At 28.1% G+C, this 21,146-nt stretch overlaps 1 protein-coding gene across 2 annotated transcripts in view; it reads right to left on the reverse strand.

Moving 5' to 3' along the window:
• if (inflated) overlaps nt 1-21,146 on the reverse strand; it is a 125,563-nt gene that overhangs the window by 32,196 nt on the left and 72,221 nt on the right. For both annotated transcript variants that reach the window (XM_008200376.3, XM_008200375.3), the window contains exons 4-5: nt 14,250-14,370; nt 4,087-4,148 (exon numbers count right to left, since the gene is read on the reverse strand). In XM_008200376.3, the coding sequence (XP_008198598.2) occupies nt 4,087-4,148; nt 14,250-14,370 (183 nt within the window). The remainder of the gene's footprint in view (nt 1-4,086; nt 4,149-14,249; nt 14,371-21,146) is intronic.

A 21,146-nucleotide genomic window follows, 5' to 3' on the forward strand; every position in this document is an offset into this window, starting at 1 on the left:
CCTGGAGTAATTACTGGTTTTTATCGGCCCACTCTAGAGTGCTTTTAAATAACACCCTATAGAACGGTGGTGAAAATTACCGCGTCTGGTATTTTATCATAGAAATGCGATATGATGGGAATCACTCGGTGAATAATAAAAATAAAGTTAAGAGGTCTTTCATCCCAGACAATCTCCCAAACTTTTTTTATTCCATCGAGTTGAATTCATTTCTCCATCGCCTTTTTATTAATGTTTCGAAAACGGTTCAAAAAAAATGTAAGTAAGATGACAATTGAAAATTAAATTACTTACAAAAAAAGTTTGGAAGACGATAGTTTTAGGTAATGGTTTAAGACCCAAAGACCATCGAAAGCCGCTCAAGGCGCAGATTCGTTTCATTTTTACACAATTTATTTTTTCCACTTTTCCTTTGTACGGAGACAGTAGCAAGTTCTTGAAAAAATGTCACATTTACTTTTTCCCCTGTAGTTTGTAGCATGTTACAACATTTGTTTGAGATGCTAAATGGCAGTCGAGGATTTATCAAACTTTTAAGTATTTTTTTATAACAAGTTTTTAGTCAACTATTACGAGTTTAATAATTGTGTTTGATTGTTTTAATTTCTTGGGTTCGAACTTAATTTTTTTTTTCAGAATTTTAAATAAATTATACAGGGTATATCAGAAATACGTGTGTTAATTTTACCACGTAATTAAACTCATCAAGTGCAACTACTTTTCTACCGGTTGCTCAAAAACCGGCACACCAACTCAATGGAGTGTGGTGGTGAATTGCCTACATATAAAGGTAAAAATAGTAAAAAAACTCTTTGTACTAAAGTTATTAATAAATAACGAATTTGAAAAAAATGATATGTGGCAAAGTTGTCTAACAGTCGTGATCGCAATAGAACTTATCCAACAATAAAAATAAATTATTTTTGTAACGTTTCCTAGGAAATAATTCCCAGTGTTGGCACATCTACACACTGTGATTTTTTTGATGAATTTTAATTTTTTTAAATTAAAAAAACTGCTAAAGTCTGTTAGTAAATTTATAAATAATTATTCATCGTTTAGTTAGGGAACGATTACTTAGTGCGAAACATAGAAATCTTAAAAAATAATGAAAACTGAAAAAGTTAACAAAATAAATTTTCAGCTTCAGATTTTTTTAAATATGGCTTTAGGAATTTTTTCAAGATTTTTACCGTGATCTACACATGCTTCTCAACAACGTACCACTGAGTTAGTGCGCCGGTTTTTGAGCACTTTGTATATAACATTTTGCAAAATTCGTAATTATTATTTTCACTGTTTTCCTCCCTTCTTTTGTTCCGACGAGCTGGTCAGTGTTTAATAATTAGTTTGTATTCATAGCAACACTTTTCAATGTTATTTTTAATTGTTTAAATTATCTGTTTCTATCACAACGAAAATATCTCGACACTTTTGTTTTTGTACCCATACGCGGGTACACGTTTCGCCACGTTCTTTTTTTCAAATTATAACTAAATTTGCAAAACTTTTATTGAAAAATGACACATAGAAAAAACGTTTTATTCGTTGAGCTCTGTCACCTGTTAAAATTAACAACCTATATTATATTTTTGTTTTTTTGCATTAAACTTTATGTTATGTTCTGTTTCTGTTGAAATACTGATACCAAGAATTTTTAGTTGTTAATAATGAGCTCTCTTTAAATTTTATTTTTGAAGTTGTTCAATTTTTCAAGAGTTTTTTGGTTCAGTGTTATTTGAGTTTTTAAAAAGTTTTCATAAGTATTTTAGGTTTTTTTGTTTAACTAAGTTTTTTCAAGTTTTTAATTGGAATCAATGGGGTATAATTTAAGAGAATTTGATGTTTTCAATTTCCCTGGTAATTTCATAGTTATTAATAATATGAGTGCGAAAACACAAGCTTAAGGTTTGAGGTCTTTAAGCGTTTTCGCATAAGTGTGATTCAAATTTTTTTGTTGGAAAATTTTAATTTAAAACACGTTGTTATCGGAAACGTGTTTTAAAATAGTGTGTATATGATATTAAAAAGAAGGCTTAAAATGTTGCCAACAAAAAACGGTTATTTGTAAATTATTGATTAATTTCCGCGATATTATTGTACAGTATATTATACAGTATAAGATTATACAGTATAAGATTACAGAAAACTAAACCACGATAATTTTGTGTCTATACAAAAATATTAAGATAGAAAGTTCTTAATGGTTAAATATTCTTAAAATAGTCAAAAAATTAATAACAAGGATATTTGTAGTTTGAAACTGAAAAACATGAAAAATTCAATCGATAAGTTTACTTGTACAAATTTGGAAAAATGGACAATTTACAATCTAAGAATATCAAAAATCTCTATTTGGAGCCACAATTTTTTCTAATAAAAAATTTTAAAATCTTACTTTCTCCAAAAATTTAAAAATCAAAATATCAAGTATGGTTTAGGTTAGTTCTTGAGCCTTATGTACTATGTACTTATGTACTGTAAATGTATCATGTACTATAGGTAAGTATATCATAGGAATATGATTTTTGACTAATCAACATTCAAAAATTTTTCGTCGATTTTTTAGGATGTTTTGTTTGATATTTTTTTAGAATTTTTAGACTCTTTTTGTTTTTTTGACATTTTACATTTTGAAGTTTATTTATTTGCTCTTTACATTTGTTGATTTTTATGTTTAATTTTGGGAGTTTATAATTTGTCTCAGGTGTGTTTAACTATTGTTAGTTTTATTTTACAGAAGAATAACACACATTATAATTATTAGAATCAGATTTGGTATTATTTTTTGAGAAAAACAGGCTGCAGAATAGCATACAGTATATACAGAGTGAACCTGATAAAAGTATTTTTCAGTGTATCTCAAAAATGAATGATGTATTGATAATCACACAGAAATGAGCGTTTGCTTTTACAATCTTTTTTTTGGTTTGTTGACAATTATTTTACGCATTTTGCACAAAACAACATTTACTACGTTTTCATGAAGGTTTCAATTCGATTTGAAAACTGTTTTGATTTCAAACGTGTTTTCATGGCAATCTGGATTTGAAATTTTGACATTTTTAATTGTCACTTGTCATTGAGAGTACAACACAAATCCAACTGTGAACACTTTCTGGAAGAAATGTTTTAAGGATCTACAATTAATTTAACCCATTCAGTGGCTCAATAACTAAATATCACGGATGCTTAATATCAATAAATTCGGTTTGGTTACAAGAAATCTTTGAAAAATTAAATAAATGCACATTCATAAAGACAAATATAAAATGTATATTTAACATTTTTTGAAGTGAAATGAAGCAGAAATTAAGTTTCTGGTGAGTTCTTGTGGCTCAAAATTTGACGCTGGAATTTAGTATAATACATAATTCTTTTTTATACACGAACTCTCAATTTGTGCTTTATTTTTAATAACACAAAAAAATTTAAATGCGCTGTTGCAAAATTCTACTATGAACTGAAATGAGATATAACAAAAAACACTTTTAAGAGATTTACCCTGTATAATGTTATGCCACATAATAAACTTCGTCTCGCCAGAAATATTTAAAATAAATGTTGATGTACTAGATGTATTATGTATAAGCATGAAGTTTTGTAAATTTTCTTATTAACAATTTTTTCCTTCAATATTTCTTTAATACTCTTATTTATTTCTTATTTATTTATTTATTCTTACTAAATTTTGAAAATTATGTTTTTTACTGATTTTTTAAACTTCCAATTTTTTAGTATTTTTAGCGGATTTGTCCCAGTTTTATGTTTTTGTTTCTTTAAATTTTATAAGACGATTTGTTTGCTGACTTACTTAATTGCTTCTAATAATACGACAAGAAAGATACTCGTAATATCAAGAGTACTCGTAGGTAGGCAAGACAATTATCAAAAAAATAGTTTTCAACATTTTTGTCATTCACCCTGTATATGTGGTTATTAAAATTTCCCCAGTAGCAAATCATAAAAGTCGTCAACTGCGTCCGCAATTAAAATATTAGCCCACTTACCCGTACATAACACTAAATTAATTAAAAAAAATGGTTTTTCAATTAAAATTCCCATTAATAAACGTCGAGCACTTACCGAGTTTATGGCTGCGCTGAAACCAGCCTGACATGACCCTTGCCGATGGTATCCCCATTGATCTGCAACAGAAAAAACCCATTTCAAGCGATTAATTTATAACTACCGCGCTAATAATCGCAAGTGGGCTCTTTAAACTCTAACAAGATAAATACAGAGTCTGTTACTTGCTGCCGGTTATTTAGCTATTGACCGTTGCAAACGAACGTTCTTCACACAGAAATTAATGTAAACAACAGTGTGGGCGATCGAAACACTACGAAAATCACAACAAAAATTATTTATGGTCTGGAGTGTGGACGGTGGGACGTCCATTGTTCACTAATTGAACACAGGAAGATGATGGGGTTTGGTAATCGTGTAAATAAATTTTCTGGAGATGTGGCTTTGTGACAATAATTGTGTGAGAGTTATTACAAATTTGCTTAATAATAATGCAGACAAATTTTGAAGTGTCCTTAATCAAGGCTATGTAAATTACTCTGTCAGATTTTAAATAAAAAGACAAATATTGTGTTGGAAGTTTCAGCTAAAACCTTATTAGAGTTAAAAACATGTAACACTACACAAATTGTATTTTCCTGAAGTGTCATCTCGTACATGAGTTTCTTCATTTTTCTTAACAAAGCTCATCCAAAAAGCCTTTGACTGTAAAAACATAATGAAAACTTGTCAAAAAGGCTTTTGATTGTAAAAAAAACGAATGAACCAATAATCATTCATTACAAGACCTAAACGAATCTTTTGTTTTCTCAAAATATTTCTCAAAATCCAAATCTGATTTTTGTGCTCAAGTTTCACCTTCTATTTTCTTGATTTTTACAATCAAAAAAGGTAATCAAAAAGTTTCTACTTAATTAAAATAGTAATCCGATAATCACCCCTTAAGACGTTAAGGTGTTTTTAAAAGTTGAGTTAAGGTGGTTATTAATTGCCACACACATATTTTTTCTAAATTTTTGGGCAAGCCTTTTTAAACTAGAATGTTTGGTAGCAAACTAATGTAAATTATATAATGTAATATATGAAAGTCAAATTTTTGAGTTTTTTAAGAATTCTTTTATTTATTATATCTGTAATGAATTAATACAAAAGATAATATCTGAAGATAGATTACTTTTTAAATCAAAAATTATCAAAAATTAAAATAAAAAGGTTGTGTTAATTTTTTACATTAACTTGAATTGAAGAATTTCAGTCTAAAGATTGGAACCACATTGTTATCAAATAATTCATTATACAGGGTGTTTCACATAATTTTACAAAACATACGCCTGTAAAATGACAACAATACCATATCCCAATTCGATCTCAATTACAAATTTTGAAAAAATTGGATAGTTTTCTCTAGTTTGTTCACCCCTTGACAAATTACGTTTTTAGGTAGTTAATGTTTAATTAAATGGATTGAAATCATATACATGACATCTCTTGACATAACACATGATAATTGTTTGTGAAAAACTAAAATTTATGACTATTATGAGACAATAAACGTGTATTTTTTGTATCTAGTGTCTTGTGACTTTTGTATATTTGGGTGCCTACATTAAACCTCGTAAAGTGATGTGAAACACCCTGTAGAAGTGAAATTTTCATATTTAAGTTTTATTTGATTCTCAAAAATTAAACATTACAATTCAGGTTCACTTAACTAAAATTTGGATAAAAATGGTTTGAGGAGCCTTCCAAGTTGTTTTTTTTTTGGAAAAAAAAACATTTTATTCAATTTTCTCCTCGAAATATTCCTAGAAGTATTTTAAATACTTATACATTTAGTCAAAAAAAAGATTTTTTTGGAAAGTTCAAGCTAAAAATGTATTTTTTCAGTCCAAAGTTTTACACATCTGCAACTAATTTCATCGAAATTCAAAAAAAGTTATTTTGCAAGAGACAAAAGTTTCTAAATTAAATTTTGGAATAATACTTAACTTCCAAAGACAAAAATTTACTGACAATAAGTTTTAGAATATGTACCATTCACTATTTTATTTTACATTACATTTTTTCCAATACACAAAAAATATCAAATTAAAATTATATTCAAAATTCAAAAGTTTGCTAATACAGGGTGCTCAAAAACTGGCGCACCAACTCAGTGGTACGTTGTTGAGAAGCATGTGTAGATCATGGGAAAAATCTTGAAAAAATTCCTAAACCCATATTTAAAAAAATCTGGAGCTACAAACTTATTTTGTTAACTTCTTCAGTTTTCATTATTTTTTTATGTTTTTATGTTTCACACTAAGTAATCGTTCCCGAATACAACGATGAATAATTATTTTTAAATTTACAATCAGACTTTAGCAGTTTCTTTAATTTAAAAAAATTTAAAATTACAAAAAAATCACAATGTGTAGATGTGCCAACACTGGGAATTATTTCCTAGGAAACCGTTTCAAAAATAATTTATTTTTATTGTTGCTCAAATTCTATTGCGATCATGACTGTTAGGCAACGTTGCCACATATCATTTATCTAAAATCCGTTATTTATCAATAACTTCAATACAAAGAATTTTTTTACTATTTTTACCTTTATATGTAACCAGTTCTCTACCACACACCATTGAGTTGGTGTGCCAGTTTTTGAGCACGCTGTATAATATACTCTTTTCCTGAATGTACTCAATTGGTGCATAATTAGAAAAAACATGTTGCAAAAATATTCCATTTTAATTCAAGAAGTGAATGTTAGTAAGGTTTATTTTTGACAAAATAACTAAAATAATTGGCGTTTTTATTCATAATAGTACCTATTTATACAAAGGTTATTGCCCTAGTTATGTATAGTTGGGAATGTCAAAGTCGTGAGGCTACCAGAAATATTTTATGCAGGGTGTTACAGTTTGGCATTCGTCCCCTTGCCATTTTTCCATTTTATAAAGAAACTTTAACAAATCCAGATGTTCCTAAAGAGAATAACAAAATCAATTTTCTTCAATTAAAGCCATACAACAATAATTTGACTAAATAAAGTAGCCATTTGGTGAATTTTTTGTTCTATTGGTAAAAAAATTTAACAAAAATTTCTCAATGCACCTATAAAAGAAAACGTTGTGTTATACAAGTAAAAAAAGTTGGCATTATCTGCTCGTGAAACCCATCACTCACAGAAAATGAACAATTTTTTTAATTGAATAATAAACTACTATTTTTTGTAGTGGCTTATGTCAAGACGGTACACTACCAAATTTTTATTTTCAACTGGTACCCTGTATATTTTTTGTGTCAAAATGGTTGACAGGAATGTTTTTGGGATTTAAGATAAGTCTTGTAATAAGAAAAAAATGCTCGTTCTTATTACGAACTGAAAGCTGAAAAAATGTCTGGAGTTCCCAGTTAGTTTATTAAGAAGAATAGTAATAAGCAGTATCAAAATTTGAAAGATTTGATTGTAAATTGTCCACACTCTGTAGTAATTCAGTCTAATTATACAATGTGTTTTTAAATGATTCTCATCTAGTCGTCTGTGAATTTCTCATGTAAAATCATGCCACTTCATAGAACTAATGATAGGCATTTATACATTCTCCATTTATTAAGTCTCGGCTTTGGAAATAAGCTTCGATAATAAAAGTGTTTTCTTGCACAGTGTAACAATTTAATTGCATTTTAACGAAATTTTTTAAAGAAATTAATTGAATTTCACACCTGACGGATTTGACATTTATTGAGTAGATTGGCACATTTTTTTTACATGTAAACCAATTTCAAAGTGAACCAGATGAGAATCATTTAAAAACACATTGTACTTGATTAACAAGATGGTTGTCATTAAAAAAATTAAAAATGAGGCTATTTCTCAAAAATCAATGTTAACCCAAATTTTTAAATAATACCAGAACGTAGTATTTACCAAAGATACGAGTATTACAAGAAAATCAACCTGCTCAGAAAATTATTATTTTTACTTCTTTACCTTACTTTTTTACTTTACCTTGTATATTTTTTGTGTAGCAACATTTTGTTCACTGCGACAATATTTTACACAGTTTTGTGATAGCTTTTTAATGAGTGGAAATTAGGTACGTATTTTTAACTATACACCGTTCACGATTGTTTTAAATTCGGACTATCTATGAAAATCTGACCTTTTATTTGGCAGTACTGTGAGTTGTCATAAAAAATTTATTTTGGGTTATAATTGATGACAACCAAGGACTGTTGTCAGTTTACTTCGTTCTTTAAATAAATAATTGAATACGTTTTTATTGTTATTCTACTCATTATCATTAGTTAAAAAAATCTGATCTGTCTTTCTTGCATTCTCTAAAGCATCTTTTGATACACGCTTTTTTATCAACAGAAATTACTCTCGGCATTTTAAATTAATAAGTAGTAGAACTGACAACACAGCGAATTTTTGACAAGACAATGTCATAAAGATAGTACCTGACAGGACCTGAGGCCAACCTAACAAAAATATATCTACGCCTGCTGAGAATTTAAAACAATCGTGAACGGATAATATTTATTAATTGTATTTCGACGTCTTACAAATATATTTAGGATTTTTTAAAAAAGCTTAGTACTCATCTTGTGTGTTAACTATTTTACACGGCTTCATGAGTCAAATTAATTTGGCCCTGTAAAATGGCCAAGTCAAAATTTGTCAAGACATACTAAACTACATATTTATGTTTTCCAAAGAAGGAAGAAAACAAGCTTGAAAATAGACCACAAAATAGAAAATAAAAGATAAACAATTAACAACAATTGCACATGGTGTTCCACGAGTACTAATTAACTTTAATAAGTATAGTTATTTCGTTACGTTTCTGTATTTGCAAGTAGGTAATACGTTCTACTTTGTTTAAAATTACACTTATTAATACGACTGCCGTTCTTTGTTTTGTTTTAGCTCACCCCGTGTATAATATTTAAATTCCCATGGTTTATTTAAAAATCCACACACGTCCCATGCCCATAAACCCCCGGCTTTCAGTTATGTTATCGCGATCGGATGTGTTCCACAAAACAACCCTTTTACGTCATGTAAACAGGTAGAAAGGTCAGGACCGTAATAAAGCAATTCTCATTTCCGAGCCAATTTCGTCCAACAATGGAGTGTTAGTTACTTTGAATGAACTCGCGACAATTTGTCACACGCTTGACTTGACTTAATTGGTAACATGTGCGTTATTCCTAAACAAACAGACAAGGAAGTGCCTCTATTAGGGGTTGAACTCCCATACTTTGGTGGTCTGTTTTGAATTTTATAGCGCTTGCTTAAAATTCGCCCGAATTTACAACTTCCTCTCTCCTTGGAACAAAAGTTCCGCGGAAAAGCTATAAAAAATGGTAATAGCGTGACGGTTGTGGCTTCAGGTAATGTGAGACTTTTGCTTGGGGAATTTTTATGCACGGGAGGTCGTCTCGGGTGATTTAGTGTCGTCACTCGTCGCATCCCCAAGTTTCGGCTTTTTTTCACTAATTTGAAGATACAAACAATCTCCGGTTAATATCCAGCAGCTCGTATTTAGACTAAATGAAAATAAACAGTGGGGTGTGTAGTCGTTGAACCCTCAAGAGAGCTACCGGAGTTACACAACTAATGAGTATTTTTAGGTGGGAACTAATTTATGGAAAACAGGAGAGAAATAAATGCAAATGGATTCGGATTAAGGCGTTATGATGGGTCGTGGCTCATTTTTTAAATGGTTTATGATTCAAGGAATACATTCTTTTGCGTTGGCTTAGCGTTGGATTTCTTAATCTGTCGGAAGATGCTTGTTTCAAATTAAATTTGAAGATTAAGGTGTCAACATCAACGTTCACTCTTCATTCGTTATTCAGAATTAATAGCGGCATTTTATCTAGACATTTTTTTGAGGGCTTTAATGACTATATTTTATGGCAGGCGTACGTTTTTTTTGACATTTTTGCAAAAAAATTAAATAACAATCAAATTAAATTACACAATGTTCATATTGATCTTGTTAAGAAAATGACTATTTTTTTCTTTAAATCAGGTCGATTATTTCAGATGAATGTGTTCAAAAATGGTTATTCGTTAAGTTGACTATAAAATTCATATTCTTTCAAATGACTATTACATATAGTTTTTCTGTCAAATGTTTGAATTAGCTTTTTGCTTACTTTTTTTGGCAAAGTTCTTCAAGTGTAAGGTTTGTGTTGATTTATATTTACGTGATTTTTGTTGTCTGTTCTTTCGTTTTTTTATTCGAAGCCTTTTTGCATTAATGTGATAGATCTGTCACTTTAATGGCATTCACAATTTAAATTAAGCTGCACGTTACGTTCAAATTTCATAGGTGACTTGATGAACAGGCATCATGAGTTATTTTGTAACAAGGTGCATTTTTTACATTGTCTAATTATGACTAAATTAACTTAATTAAAAACAGAGATTGTTCTCTTATGCACGGAGAAAGTGTCAAGAACAAGAAAATTTGTACTCAAATATTAAAATATCACAAATTAATCAAATAGTTTTAGAGTTATTTCAAATAATCGTTTTGATTTTAGCCTGTAGTTATACTATCATCAATAGTATTTTACTAGAAATTCTTCAATTTAAGTTTAGTTTAGTTTAAGTTCTAAGGTGTATCTGTAAAAATTTTCTTTTTACATAGATACCTGGGAGACTTTTGAAAAAATAATGAAGAAAATTTTAAAGAAATGTTTATATATAGATCAGACGAGTCACTAGAGTCTAGAAAGGAATCTGAAAAAAGAATGGCGAATTTACGAAGGATCTGTGGAAAATTCTAGAGGAAGTCTATAGAAAGATTTAGAGAAAATGAAGGTAAAAAGAAAGGTAAAACAATATCAAGAATTATCACAAAGAATATAGTCCAGAATCAAGAAAAAGATGTAAAGAAAAAAATTAGAGGAGAATTTCTAAATGAATGAATCAAAAGAAGTGTCTAGAAAAAATCTAAAGATAAATCACAGCGAACAATTTAGATAATATGTATATTAATTTAGTGGGGGGTTTAAAAAGTAAAGAAAGATTGGGAGAAAAAAATGACAATAAACTAAAGTAAAATCTTAAGAAGGATATTAAAAGAATCAGGGGAGAATCATAAAGACCAATAAATATTATTAATTGTTATTATTATTTATTTATATATTAATTTTCAAGATCCAAGTAAAGTTTAAAAAAAGGAAAGAACATTTTAAAAAAGAATCTCAACAATGTTCCATGTTTTTTTAAATCAAAAAAAAAATAATAAAAGTTCATTGTGATCTAGTAGTTGTTTTTGTTATTTGAAACAAATCATTTTGTTTCTAGTTTTTATACTGTTATGTACTTCAGTCTAATCATTTTATTATAAAAAAGTTCGTTTTCAACATCCAAGTAAAATTTAAGGAAAAAAAAATTAAAGAATCTCAAGAATGTTCCATGTTTTTGTGAATCAAAAAAAAAGTTCATTGTGATCTCGTAGTTGTTTTTGTTATTTGAAACGAATCATTTCTATATAGTCTATGTGCTTCAATCAGTCTAATTATTTTATTACAAAAAAGTTCATTGAAAAATTATATAAAATCTTGAAAAGAAAAAAGATGTATAAAAAACAATTTAAAGAGGAATCCAGACTGGAAATGTCTAGAAAACATTCTGAAAAAAATTATAGAATAATTGAAAAAAATCCTTAGAATGTAGATTAGAGTCACAAAAGTTTAGAAAAGATTGTAAAAAGTGTGGTGACAAATTTACAAACTTCTATGGAAAAAACGCTAAAAAGAGCGCAAAAAAGCTGGAGAAGTATCAAGTCTACAGTTTAGAAAATATGAACCCAAACAGAGACGTGAGAAGAATTTAAAAAAGAAGCATAAAGAACAATTTAAAAAAGAATCCAGACTGGAGATATCTAGAAAACATTCTGAAAAAAATTATAAATTACTTAAAAGAAATGCTTAGAATGTAAATTAGAATCACATCATTTCTATATAGTCTATATACTGTTATGTGCTTCAATCAGTCTAATTATTTTATTACAAAAAAGTTCATTGAAAAATTAAACAAAATCTTGAAAAGAAAAAAGATGTATAAAAAACAATTTAAAGAGGAATCCAGACTGGAAATGTCTAGAAAACATTCTGAAAAAAATTATAGAATAATTGAAAAAAATCCTTAGAATGTAGATTAGAGTCACAAAAGTTTAGAAAAGATTGTAAAAAGTGTGGGGACAAATTTACAAACTTCTATGGAAAAAACTCTAAAAGGAGCGTAAAAAAAGCTGGAGAAGTATCATCAAGTCTAAAGTTTAGATAAATCGAGAGGAGAATTTATAAAAGAAACCAAAGGAAATGTCTAGGAATAAATCAGGAAATAAACAATTTTATCACAAATTCTTCAACCTAGGTAAATTCAAAAAACCTACTTGTAAAAATCTTTTCACTATATAAAGATCTGTCAAAAAATCAAAACAAAATCTGAAAAGGAATCTAGAATCATGAACTAAAACAAAATTTAAAAACCCGACACACCAAACGTTTATTTGAAATACAACGCATTTCAACTGGTCATCCTCAGGTGAGAATATAAACTGAGTTGAAACAATTTAAAGAATAATTAATGTTTAAAAAGGTATCCAGAATCTACGGACTGTTTATAAAACAGTGTAAAATCTCAGGCAGTTCTGGAATTTAAATTTGCCTGTACCCCGGCAACCAGTAAGACTTTTTTTTTCATATCCTAATATAGTTCGTTTTTTTTTTTAAAGAAACGACAAACTTTTATAATACCTACTACGATCCCACATTCATTTATAGACAGATTGTAGAAAGGAATGGGAAGAGAAAGACGATAAAAAGAAATGTGGAGAAGAATAATGAAAAAGTAATAACAAAATATAGGCTGAAGTCTAGAAAAATACATTTAGAGGAGAATTCTAAATTAAAAAAGTGTCTAGAAGAAAATGAGTAATAATTTATTACAATAGTTTAGATAATAATCTAGAGAAGGTTTATAAAAGAAAGAAGGGCGAAAAGAAAAATAAACCAAAAGAAATGTCTTGAAAAGGGTAGAAGTCTAAAAAAATGTAGAATAGGATTTATAAAAACAATGAAACGAATCTAAAAAATCTAAAAAATAGTCATAAAAGACCAAGAAGAATCTATAGAGCATGTTCCAGGTTTTTATAAACCAAATACATAAATTAGTAAAATTTGAAAAATTCATTGTACCCAAATACTTTTTGTGTTATTTGAAACAAATTATTCAGGTTCAAGCCTATAGCTGTTATCGTTATCGATATATTTTATCAGAAATTCTTCACTCCAAGTTAATTTAAAAAGGCGTCCCAATCTTTAAAAATAACACAATCTTCTTACGTTAATTTTAGATAAGTTCGCAGATAGGCTGAGCTTTTTGATTTAAAAGTAATGTACCTCAGATAATATCATGTTTATAACGCAACTCATCACAGGTATAAATTTAGGTAAATGGTTGCAAAAGCAAGGCAACAAACTAAAAGATTCTAAAGTTTAATCCTGAAGTGTTACAATTAATTACGACAAGACAATTAATGAAAGTAAAAGCATGCTTTGCGTTTTGAAGTTTACTCTAATAAAGGAGAAAATTATTTTTATTTCAAAATTGTAGTCATTTTTCACTCTCTGTTTTTTTATATGAAATTAGTAGGTAAGAACACATAATAGATCTCAGTCTTTGAATTACTAAACACTCAGCAATTGTTACCACAAACTGCCACCATAAAATGCCTCTTAAGATAACTTTATCATTTCCTGAAGCACATCTTCAGACCGACATACATTTGTGTCAATCAAACAATTAAACAGAGGCGCCACATCTGTTTATCAAACAATCTGACACTTGTCGACACCAATAAACCGACCATCCCGCATCTAATAGATAGGTAAAAACACTAAAACTAAAGGGTTCCAAATCCTATGTGTGTTGAAACCGCTGTTAATCCTCATTTCACGGTTTCAACGGATTAATTAATAAATAAAATAATTTGTTGGGCTGCACGTGCCCTTACACGTGTGGACCACATGGCGTGACGTCAACCACAGGAACTGAACCGAAGACAAACTTCCGGATTTTTTTAGATAATTCAGGAGATTTTGATGACATCACGTGCCTGTGTTTATTTTGAGGCAAAAGTGAGTCAATTTTGGTTAAATACGTAAAGAAATTGTGGTTAGTGATGTAATTATAAGACTTACATGTTCTACAAGGTGAGTATTCGTTGAATTTCTCGAAGAAACCGTTGCAAACGTAGCAAGTTCCTACAGGATCTCGACGGGAACGACCGCGTGGAAACCAGGTGTAACGAGGAGCACATGCCTGAAAAGAAAAAGGAAATTCAGTAAAACCTTGATTGTACACACCAAAAATTTCGAGTTTCTGGTAATGTTTTGACACAAAAGGACACAAACTCAATTTTTTTTGCTGAACCTAGAACGTTTTATACCAAAAAATTCGCAAAATTCGAAAAATCTCATTGAAACATAATAATAAGTTGTAAATTTGTAAGGTTGCTTAAAAAATGTCTTATTTTCACTGGATCTAGCAAACCTTGCAAACTTACAACTAGAAGTGCTTTATCATCTGTGTTTTCTCAAAATGAGGTTGAAAGGTTCAAAATTTCATTTTAAATAAAAAGAACTAAAAAAGATGTTTTTGAAAGAAAACTAAGGAGAGTTTATATACGAATCTTCTAGGAAAAAATCATAAAGAAAGAGCATTTTAAATAATGAATTTATAAAATTATATAGATTCTAGAAGTGAAAACAAATGTAGAAAAAGATTTAGAGAAAAAATCTTGAGAAGGGTAAAGAACAGAAAAATCAAAGACAACAATCTAACGAAGAATTACAAGAGTCCAAAGAAAACAACAAATATTATAATAAAGAATATACAAAATGATGAAGGAAAAAAAACTGAATGAGAATCGTCAGGAAAAGACTATAGGACCACTTAGAAGAAAATTTTAACAAGACCTGAGACTAAAAAAGAATTTAAAAAAATATCTAGAAAAAGTTTAAACAGAAATCTAAAAAAAAACTACAACTTAAAATTAAAAACTCAAAAATTCATCTAAAATACATAATTTTTCTACGAATCTAGAGTTTGGACCTATGGTTTTGACCTAACCTGACCTGACCTGACCATGGTTTTGACTGAGAATGCGACAATATTTTGCGAAAACGAAACAGATAATATGACACTTTTAGACTTAGTCTTTTTACAGCGAAACTTTTATCAAATCAAAAATGAAAATTGTAAGACGAAAATGCCTTATGTTCATTGTTTTTACTTTATGATTTTTGCACATGGCCAAATTTTTTTGAATTTGAATATTTTTATATATTTTTTTATTAATTGCCTAAGAAGAAAATTCTTCCTAAAATTTGTTCAGTTTGAAATAGTTGCCTGAGATAAGACCAATTAGTTTTAAAATGCCTTTTTCTAAAAAAAATAAATATAGATAAGGTTTTTATTTATTTGCTGTTTAAACAAAACTGTAACATTTTTCATTAGAAGATTTTTTAAATTTGAAAAATACTCCCTAAAATAATAGAAAATTTCAAAATTTCGTTTGCGTTTTAAACGATTTTAAAATAAGTAATTCATAAATACATTCGCCGTTATATCCGTTTCTTATTAGACTTCATTAGAATTAAATTCGAAGCTAAATTTTTATTATTTATTATCCATATCTAGCTTGGGTTTGTCCATGAGAAGGTATGATAGTCAAGGTTCCACTGTAGGATAACAATAACATTGGTTTACAAACGATATCTTAACTGAATAAAAAATGTAATTACTAATTATGGATTTTGATGATTTTTAGAAAAATTTCTTTTAAAAAGTTTACCACGAGACGATTAAGAAATACGAATATTATTATGTAACTACCAATTAAAAGTAAAAAAGTAAGTTTAATTTCTAAGCCACATAACAACAAATTGAAATTTCTCCTAATTTAGTTAGTTTTTCACTAAAAATTTACAGCAAATAAAACACTTCTACTTTAACAACCTCACATTTTGTTTTCGCAAAATGTGTTTAATTTATTAAGTTTCTCTTAAAAAATGCCAAAATTGAAAAAAATTAATACTAATTATCTTCAGTCAGTCGAATTTAGTGAATTTTTTGTTACAAAATAGGGAACAAAAACGCCAAAACAAGCATAAGTAATGCATTTTTGACTTAAACTTGCGATTTTTTACATTTATTAAAGTGTTTAATTTAAAAATGTTTCTTTTACAGACTCCAGGACTAGATGTAAGTATTTTAGACTTTGTTCTGATTCAATAGTTTTAGACTTAATTTAGATATTTTTTACTTTCGTTTGAAAAAAAATTTACAGTTCCAATCCACTTTGTTTTGGCAAATTCCAAAAAATGTTAAACCTTTCGCTAAAAAATTACATCTTATTTATTAAAGTTATGAAATGTAATGAATTTTTTATTAATTTACAATTTTTAACCTTGTTTCTGCGAAACCAAAATTGACGATTTTCCATTTTGTTATGTCGAATTCTGCAGAATGTTTAAATTTTTCGCAATAAAATGAGAACCTAAACTCATAGAATATAAAAGGAATTATTTTTTATTAGTTTAGGAATTTTCTGTTTCGTTCTTGCACAATCTTTCAAAATTAAAAGTAATTTTTTTTTAGATTAATGTATACGTAGACTGAAAATCGCTCCCAAATTCACAGCACTTTAACACATTTCCACTAGTAAACTTTTTAGTTTATCGTTTAGCGATTTTTCTCGTCAAAACACTTTGAATCAATGTAAAAAACAAATTGTGGAATTATTATTACAGTTTTCTATATTTTTATTAAAATATTTCTGCTTTAGTCAGTGGTCTAATAAATAATTATAGAAATCCATCTCATATTTTTGATCAAAAAACTGCCAAAAACAAAAAACGCGACGTGAAAAATTTTAACTCACATTTTTGTTTGATAGAATGAAAATAAAAATAAAAATAATACTTTGAATAATGAGAGATATATAAAACATGTTGTGTTTTTTATATTAAATTTATATTTTTTAACAAGTGATAATTGATTATTGAGTCATTATTTCAACAAATGATAAATCTCTTTTCTAATTTCTAATACTTAAAATTACCCTTAAAGTTGGTGTTAAGCTACAATTAGGTATTGAATAAAATGACAGTTTCAGAGACACCAGAGATATTATCAAGGGCTATCGAAGGTGCCCCTTTAGATTAAAAATAGATTAAGGCGTGTTAGAGATCATCAAGATGGGAGTTGCGGTGGCGGTTAAAAATGTCGTTAACCTTTGAAGAAGCCGCCACCAGTTTTTCGGTTCAAAGACTCAAAAAGCAATAAAACAAACAATTTGTTAGCGGCATGCTTTGACATGGCCCGTTATTAATAAAAAACATAGTAAAATGCTGTTTTTCTTAGATTTTGTGTGTTATCGAAACCATAAGGGTTTATGAGCCGTCAATCACGATATTATTTATTTTTCTCGACTGTTATCGCAAGAAAAATGATAAATTCTCAATTATAAAACAATTTATTAGAGAAACATGTGATTAAATTGAAGACACATGTTATAAACATAACTGGTCGTGCTTCATTTGTTATTGCCACATGTTTCCTTCTTCTATAAAAGAAGTCTTGATCCGGTTTCTATAAATTTTGAAATCAAATAAGTAACATACGGAATTCAGACTTACTCCAGATGTTAAATAAATTCATTTTTACTTTCGTAATAAAAACGTTTGTAGACCAAGTAAAGTAAAAGTGATTATGTGTTTAATGAGGTTTGCAAGTTCCTCAGGATTTTAATTCAAGAGAGTGGCGTTTGAATTGAGAACATAGCACTCATTGTTTGCTGTTTTAGATGGCATTTAAAGTTAAATCCTTCCGGATATTTAAAATAAACTGTTAAAAAAGTAAAAGGTTGCTTAAGAGAGACTACACCGTTGTTAAAAATAAAATGAGCCATTGGGTGTTTAACTGTTTAATATAGAACAATACAAAAAAAATCTAATTCTTATTTTAGCATGATTTTTACTTCCTTTTTATTTATTTTTATTTGAATCATTTGTAGATGTTTCTTTGGATTTGTTTTAGTTTTTATTTTTTTTTCTAAATCTGGTCTTTTTTAAAAGTTTCCTCTAAATTGTTCCTTATAGATTTTCTTTTTTTTTTCTGGATCCTTTTGAAAATTCTTCATTGGTTTCTTTTACAATATTTTTCACCTTCAGGTTCTTTTATAGTTTTGTTTAAAATTTTAATACTTCGCTAGATTCTTTTTTAAATTTTTGTCAATGATTCTTTGTATTCTTTACCTTTCTTAAAATTTTTATCTTGTTCTTGATTATTCTTTTCCTCTAAATCTTTCTAGATTTATCTTTAGTTTGTAGATTCTTCTTCAAAGTGCCCTTTACGATTTTTCTTCAGATTCTCTTCCAGATTTTTTTAGATCTTTTTATAGACATTTTGAAATCCAAATTCTCCTGTTTTTAGAGACTCAAGTCTAAATTCATTTGTAAACCCATTAGTTAAAATATTCTCTCTAGTACTTAAATTTTGTCTAAACTTTTTAATAGATTCTTTAGATTCGCTCAAAAAATCTTCTTCAAGTTCTTACTTTGAAAAAATATTTTCTATTTTCTTTTATCATCTTTAAATTCTTGTCAAATTTCTAGATTCTTCTATAGATCATTTTGTAAAGTCTCCTTTACATAAATTCTTATCTAGATTATTTTTCAAGCGATTTACGGTTTTTCTCTACATTATTTTCTATACACTTCTTGGGATTTTTCTCTACCTCTTTATCAGCTTTTTTTTCTTTAGATCTCTTTGTAAACTTTATCCTATATTCATAATTATATTCTCCTGACTATCTTTCTTAAATTCCACAGATTCTACTTTTCTACAGATTTTTTTCTAGATTCTAAAATGACTTTAGTCTATTATATTTTTTTCTATTTTATTGTTCTATAATTAAATAATTATTCTTTTTTATTCTAGACTCTTCTTTAGATCTACTTATTAGTAGACACATCTTTAGATTCCTTTCTAAATTCACTTCTCAATCTTTCTTTTCTTGACTCTAGCCAATATTCTTTTATAAATCCATTATTTAGAAAGACATTTTTCTATTTTTGCTTCTTAGATTTTGTCTAAATTTTTCAATAGATCTTATGTTCATTCTTTTCTGGAACCTTTCAAAAAAATCTACATCAGAGTTTTCTTTAATTTCCTTTCTGAAAATATTCTTTAAATCCTTATATATACTTTTCTTTTAATGTATCTTTAACTTTTTTCAAATTTCTTTGTGGATTCTTCTTTATATTTTTTTATAAATCCTTCTCTACATACCTCTTTAGACTCTTTCTTATACGTAATTATTTTTTCCCATTTTTTATACTTATTTTATTTTTTTAGACTTTTCCTTGGATCCTTTTATAAATTCTTCTCTAGATTAGTTTTTAAACTGTTCACGATTTTTGCGATATTATTTTCTATAAGCTTTTTCAAGACTTTAAGACTTTTCTTCAGCTCTTTATCTAATTTTTTCTTTCAATTCTTTTTTCTTTAAATCTTTTTGTAGACAGTGTTTTAAATACCTTTGTAAACTTTCCCCTAAATTATTTCTTTAGAACTCTTTCTAAACTCTATATTCTTATATTCCGTAGACTCTTTCGCGAGTATTTCTCGTAGATTCGACACTAAATTTATGTACATACAGATTTTTTAATCTATTATACAGGGCGGTTCAAAAAGATGTTGCCATACTTCAGGATGTTATAGAGTTCATTAAGAAAGAAAAATTTCGCAAATAAACCTCTAGTCGGAAATGAGCCGTTTGGCTTCTGGAGCCATCTTTGTACAAAAATGTAAAGCCAACTTTTTCACATCAAAAGACTTTAATATTTAATTAATTTGCCTAAAAAATAAGATAAAAATATTAAATTTACAACTGTGGTGGCAGCATGTCGTTTCTTCAGCGACATCGGCAAAGGCAACAAGGGGTCCATAATTCCATAATTCAACGAATAAATTTATGTAAAAAAATTGGATACTGCTGGTTGGAACCACTATTGTAAATTAATTAAGTAAATACTAAAGTATTTTATGTGAACTAGACAGTGTTTCATTTTTGGACAAAGACTGCTCCGGAGGCAAAACGGCTCATTTACGATTAGGAGTTTATATCAAAAAATTCCTATCTTAGGGACCTCTATAACATCATAACGTTTGGCAACATCTTTTTGGACCACGCTGTATTCTTTTCTAAGCACTTTTTTTAAATCGTTCCATAATTCTTGGATAGTCTCTTTTCCAGCTTCTTTTCAAAACTCTCTCTAGATACGTGAACGTTTGATTTCAAAATTGAAATTTTTTTGCTTTTTTTTTTCTCTGTATTTCTGTTGTTCTATGATCTAGATTTGTCACTTGATTTTTATGCACATTTTATTCAATAGAATCTTTGTAAATTTTTTCCATAAATCTTGATTTTACTATAAATATATAATTTCTTTTGTAATTTTCTCTCGAGATTCTTCATTAAATTTTTTTTTCGGTCCTTTTCCAGATTTCTTTGTATAGTGTTTTTAGATTTTTCTTTAAATTATTATTTTATTAATTTTATATTTGAAAGTAATTTTAGGTGATGCAGATTACCAACTCGCTATAACTTGTAAGACAACATCACAATCTACTTGTGATGAGACCCTTTGAATTTTTTTTTCAAATTTATATAGAACAGGCATAGAACAGAGAAAAATCTTGAAAAGCTTAAAAAATATTATAGAAAAAAGTTTATAAAAACGTCAAACAAAAGAATTTATAGACCAAATTTAAGAAAGAATCTGCAAAAGAGTAATAAAAAACAATTTAAAAAGGAATCGTGAGAAAGTTTTCAAAAGAAATCGACAAAAAAGTCTAAAGTAATCTAAAAAATGGAAAAGCAAAGAATGTTTAAATATCTAGAATTTAGAAAAGAATCTGTAGAAAGATTTAGTGTTGAATTTACGAAAGATAGTAGTCAAAGGGATCCGTAGAATATAAGAATATACAGTAGAGTTTAGACAGAGATTTAAAGAAGAAAATGAGAGAGT

This window comes from Tribolium castaneum, chromosome 2, assembly GCF_031307605.1.
Source record: "Tribolium castaneum strain GA2 chromosome 2, icTriCast1.1, whole genome shotgun sequence".
In the NCBI taxonomy this organism is placed as follows: Eukaryota; Metazoa; Arthropoda; class Insecta; order Coleoptera; family Tenebrionidae; genus Tribolium; species Tribolium castaneum.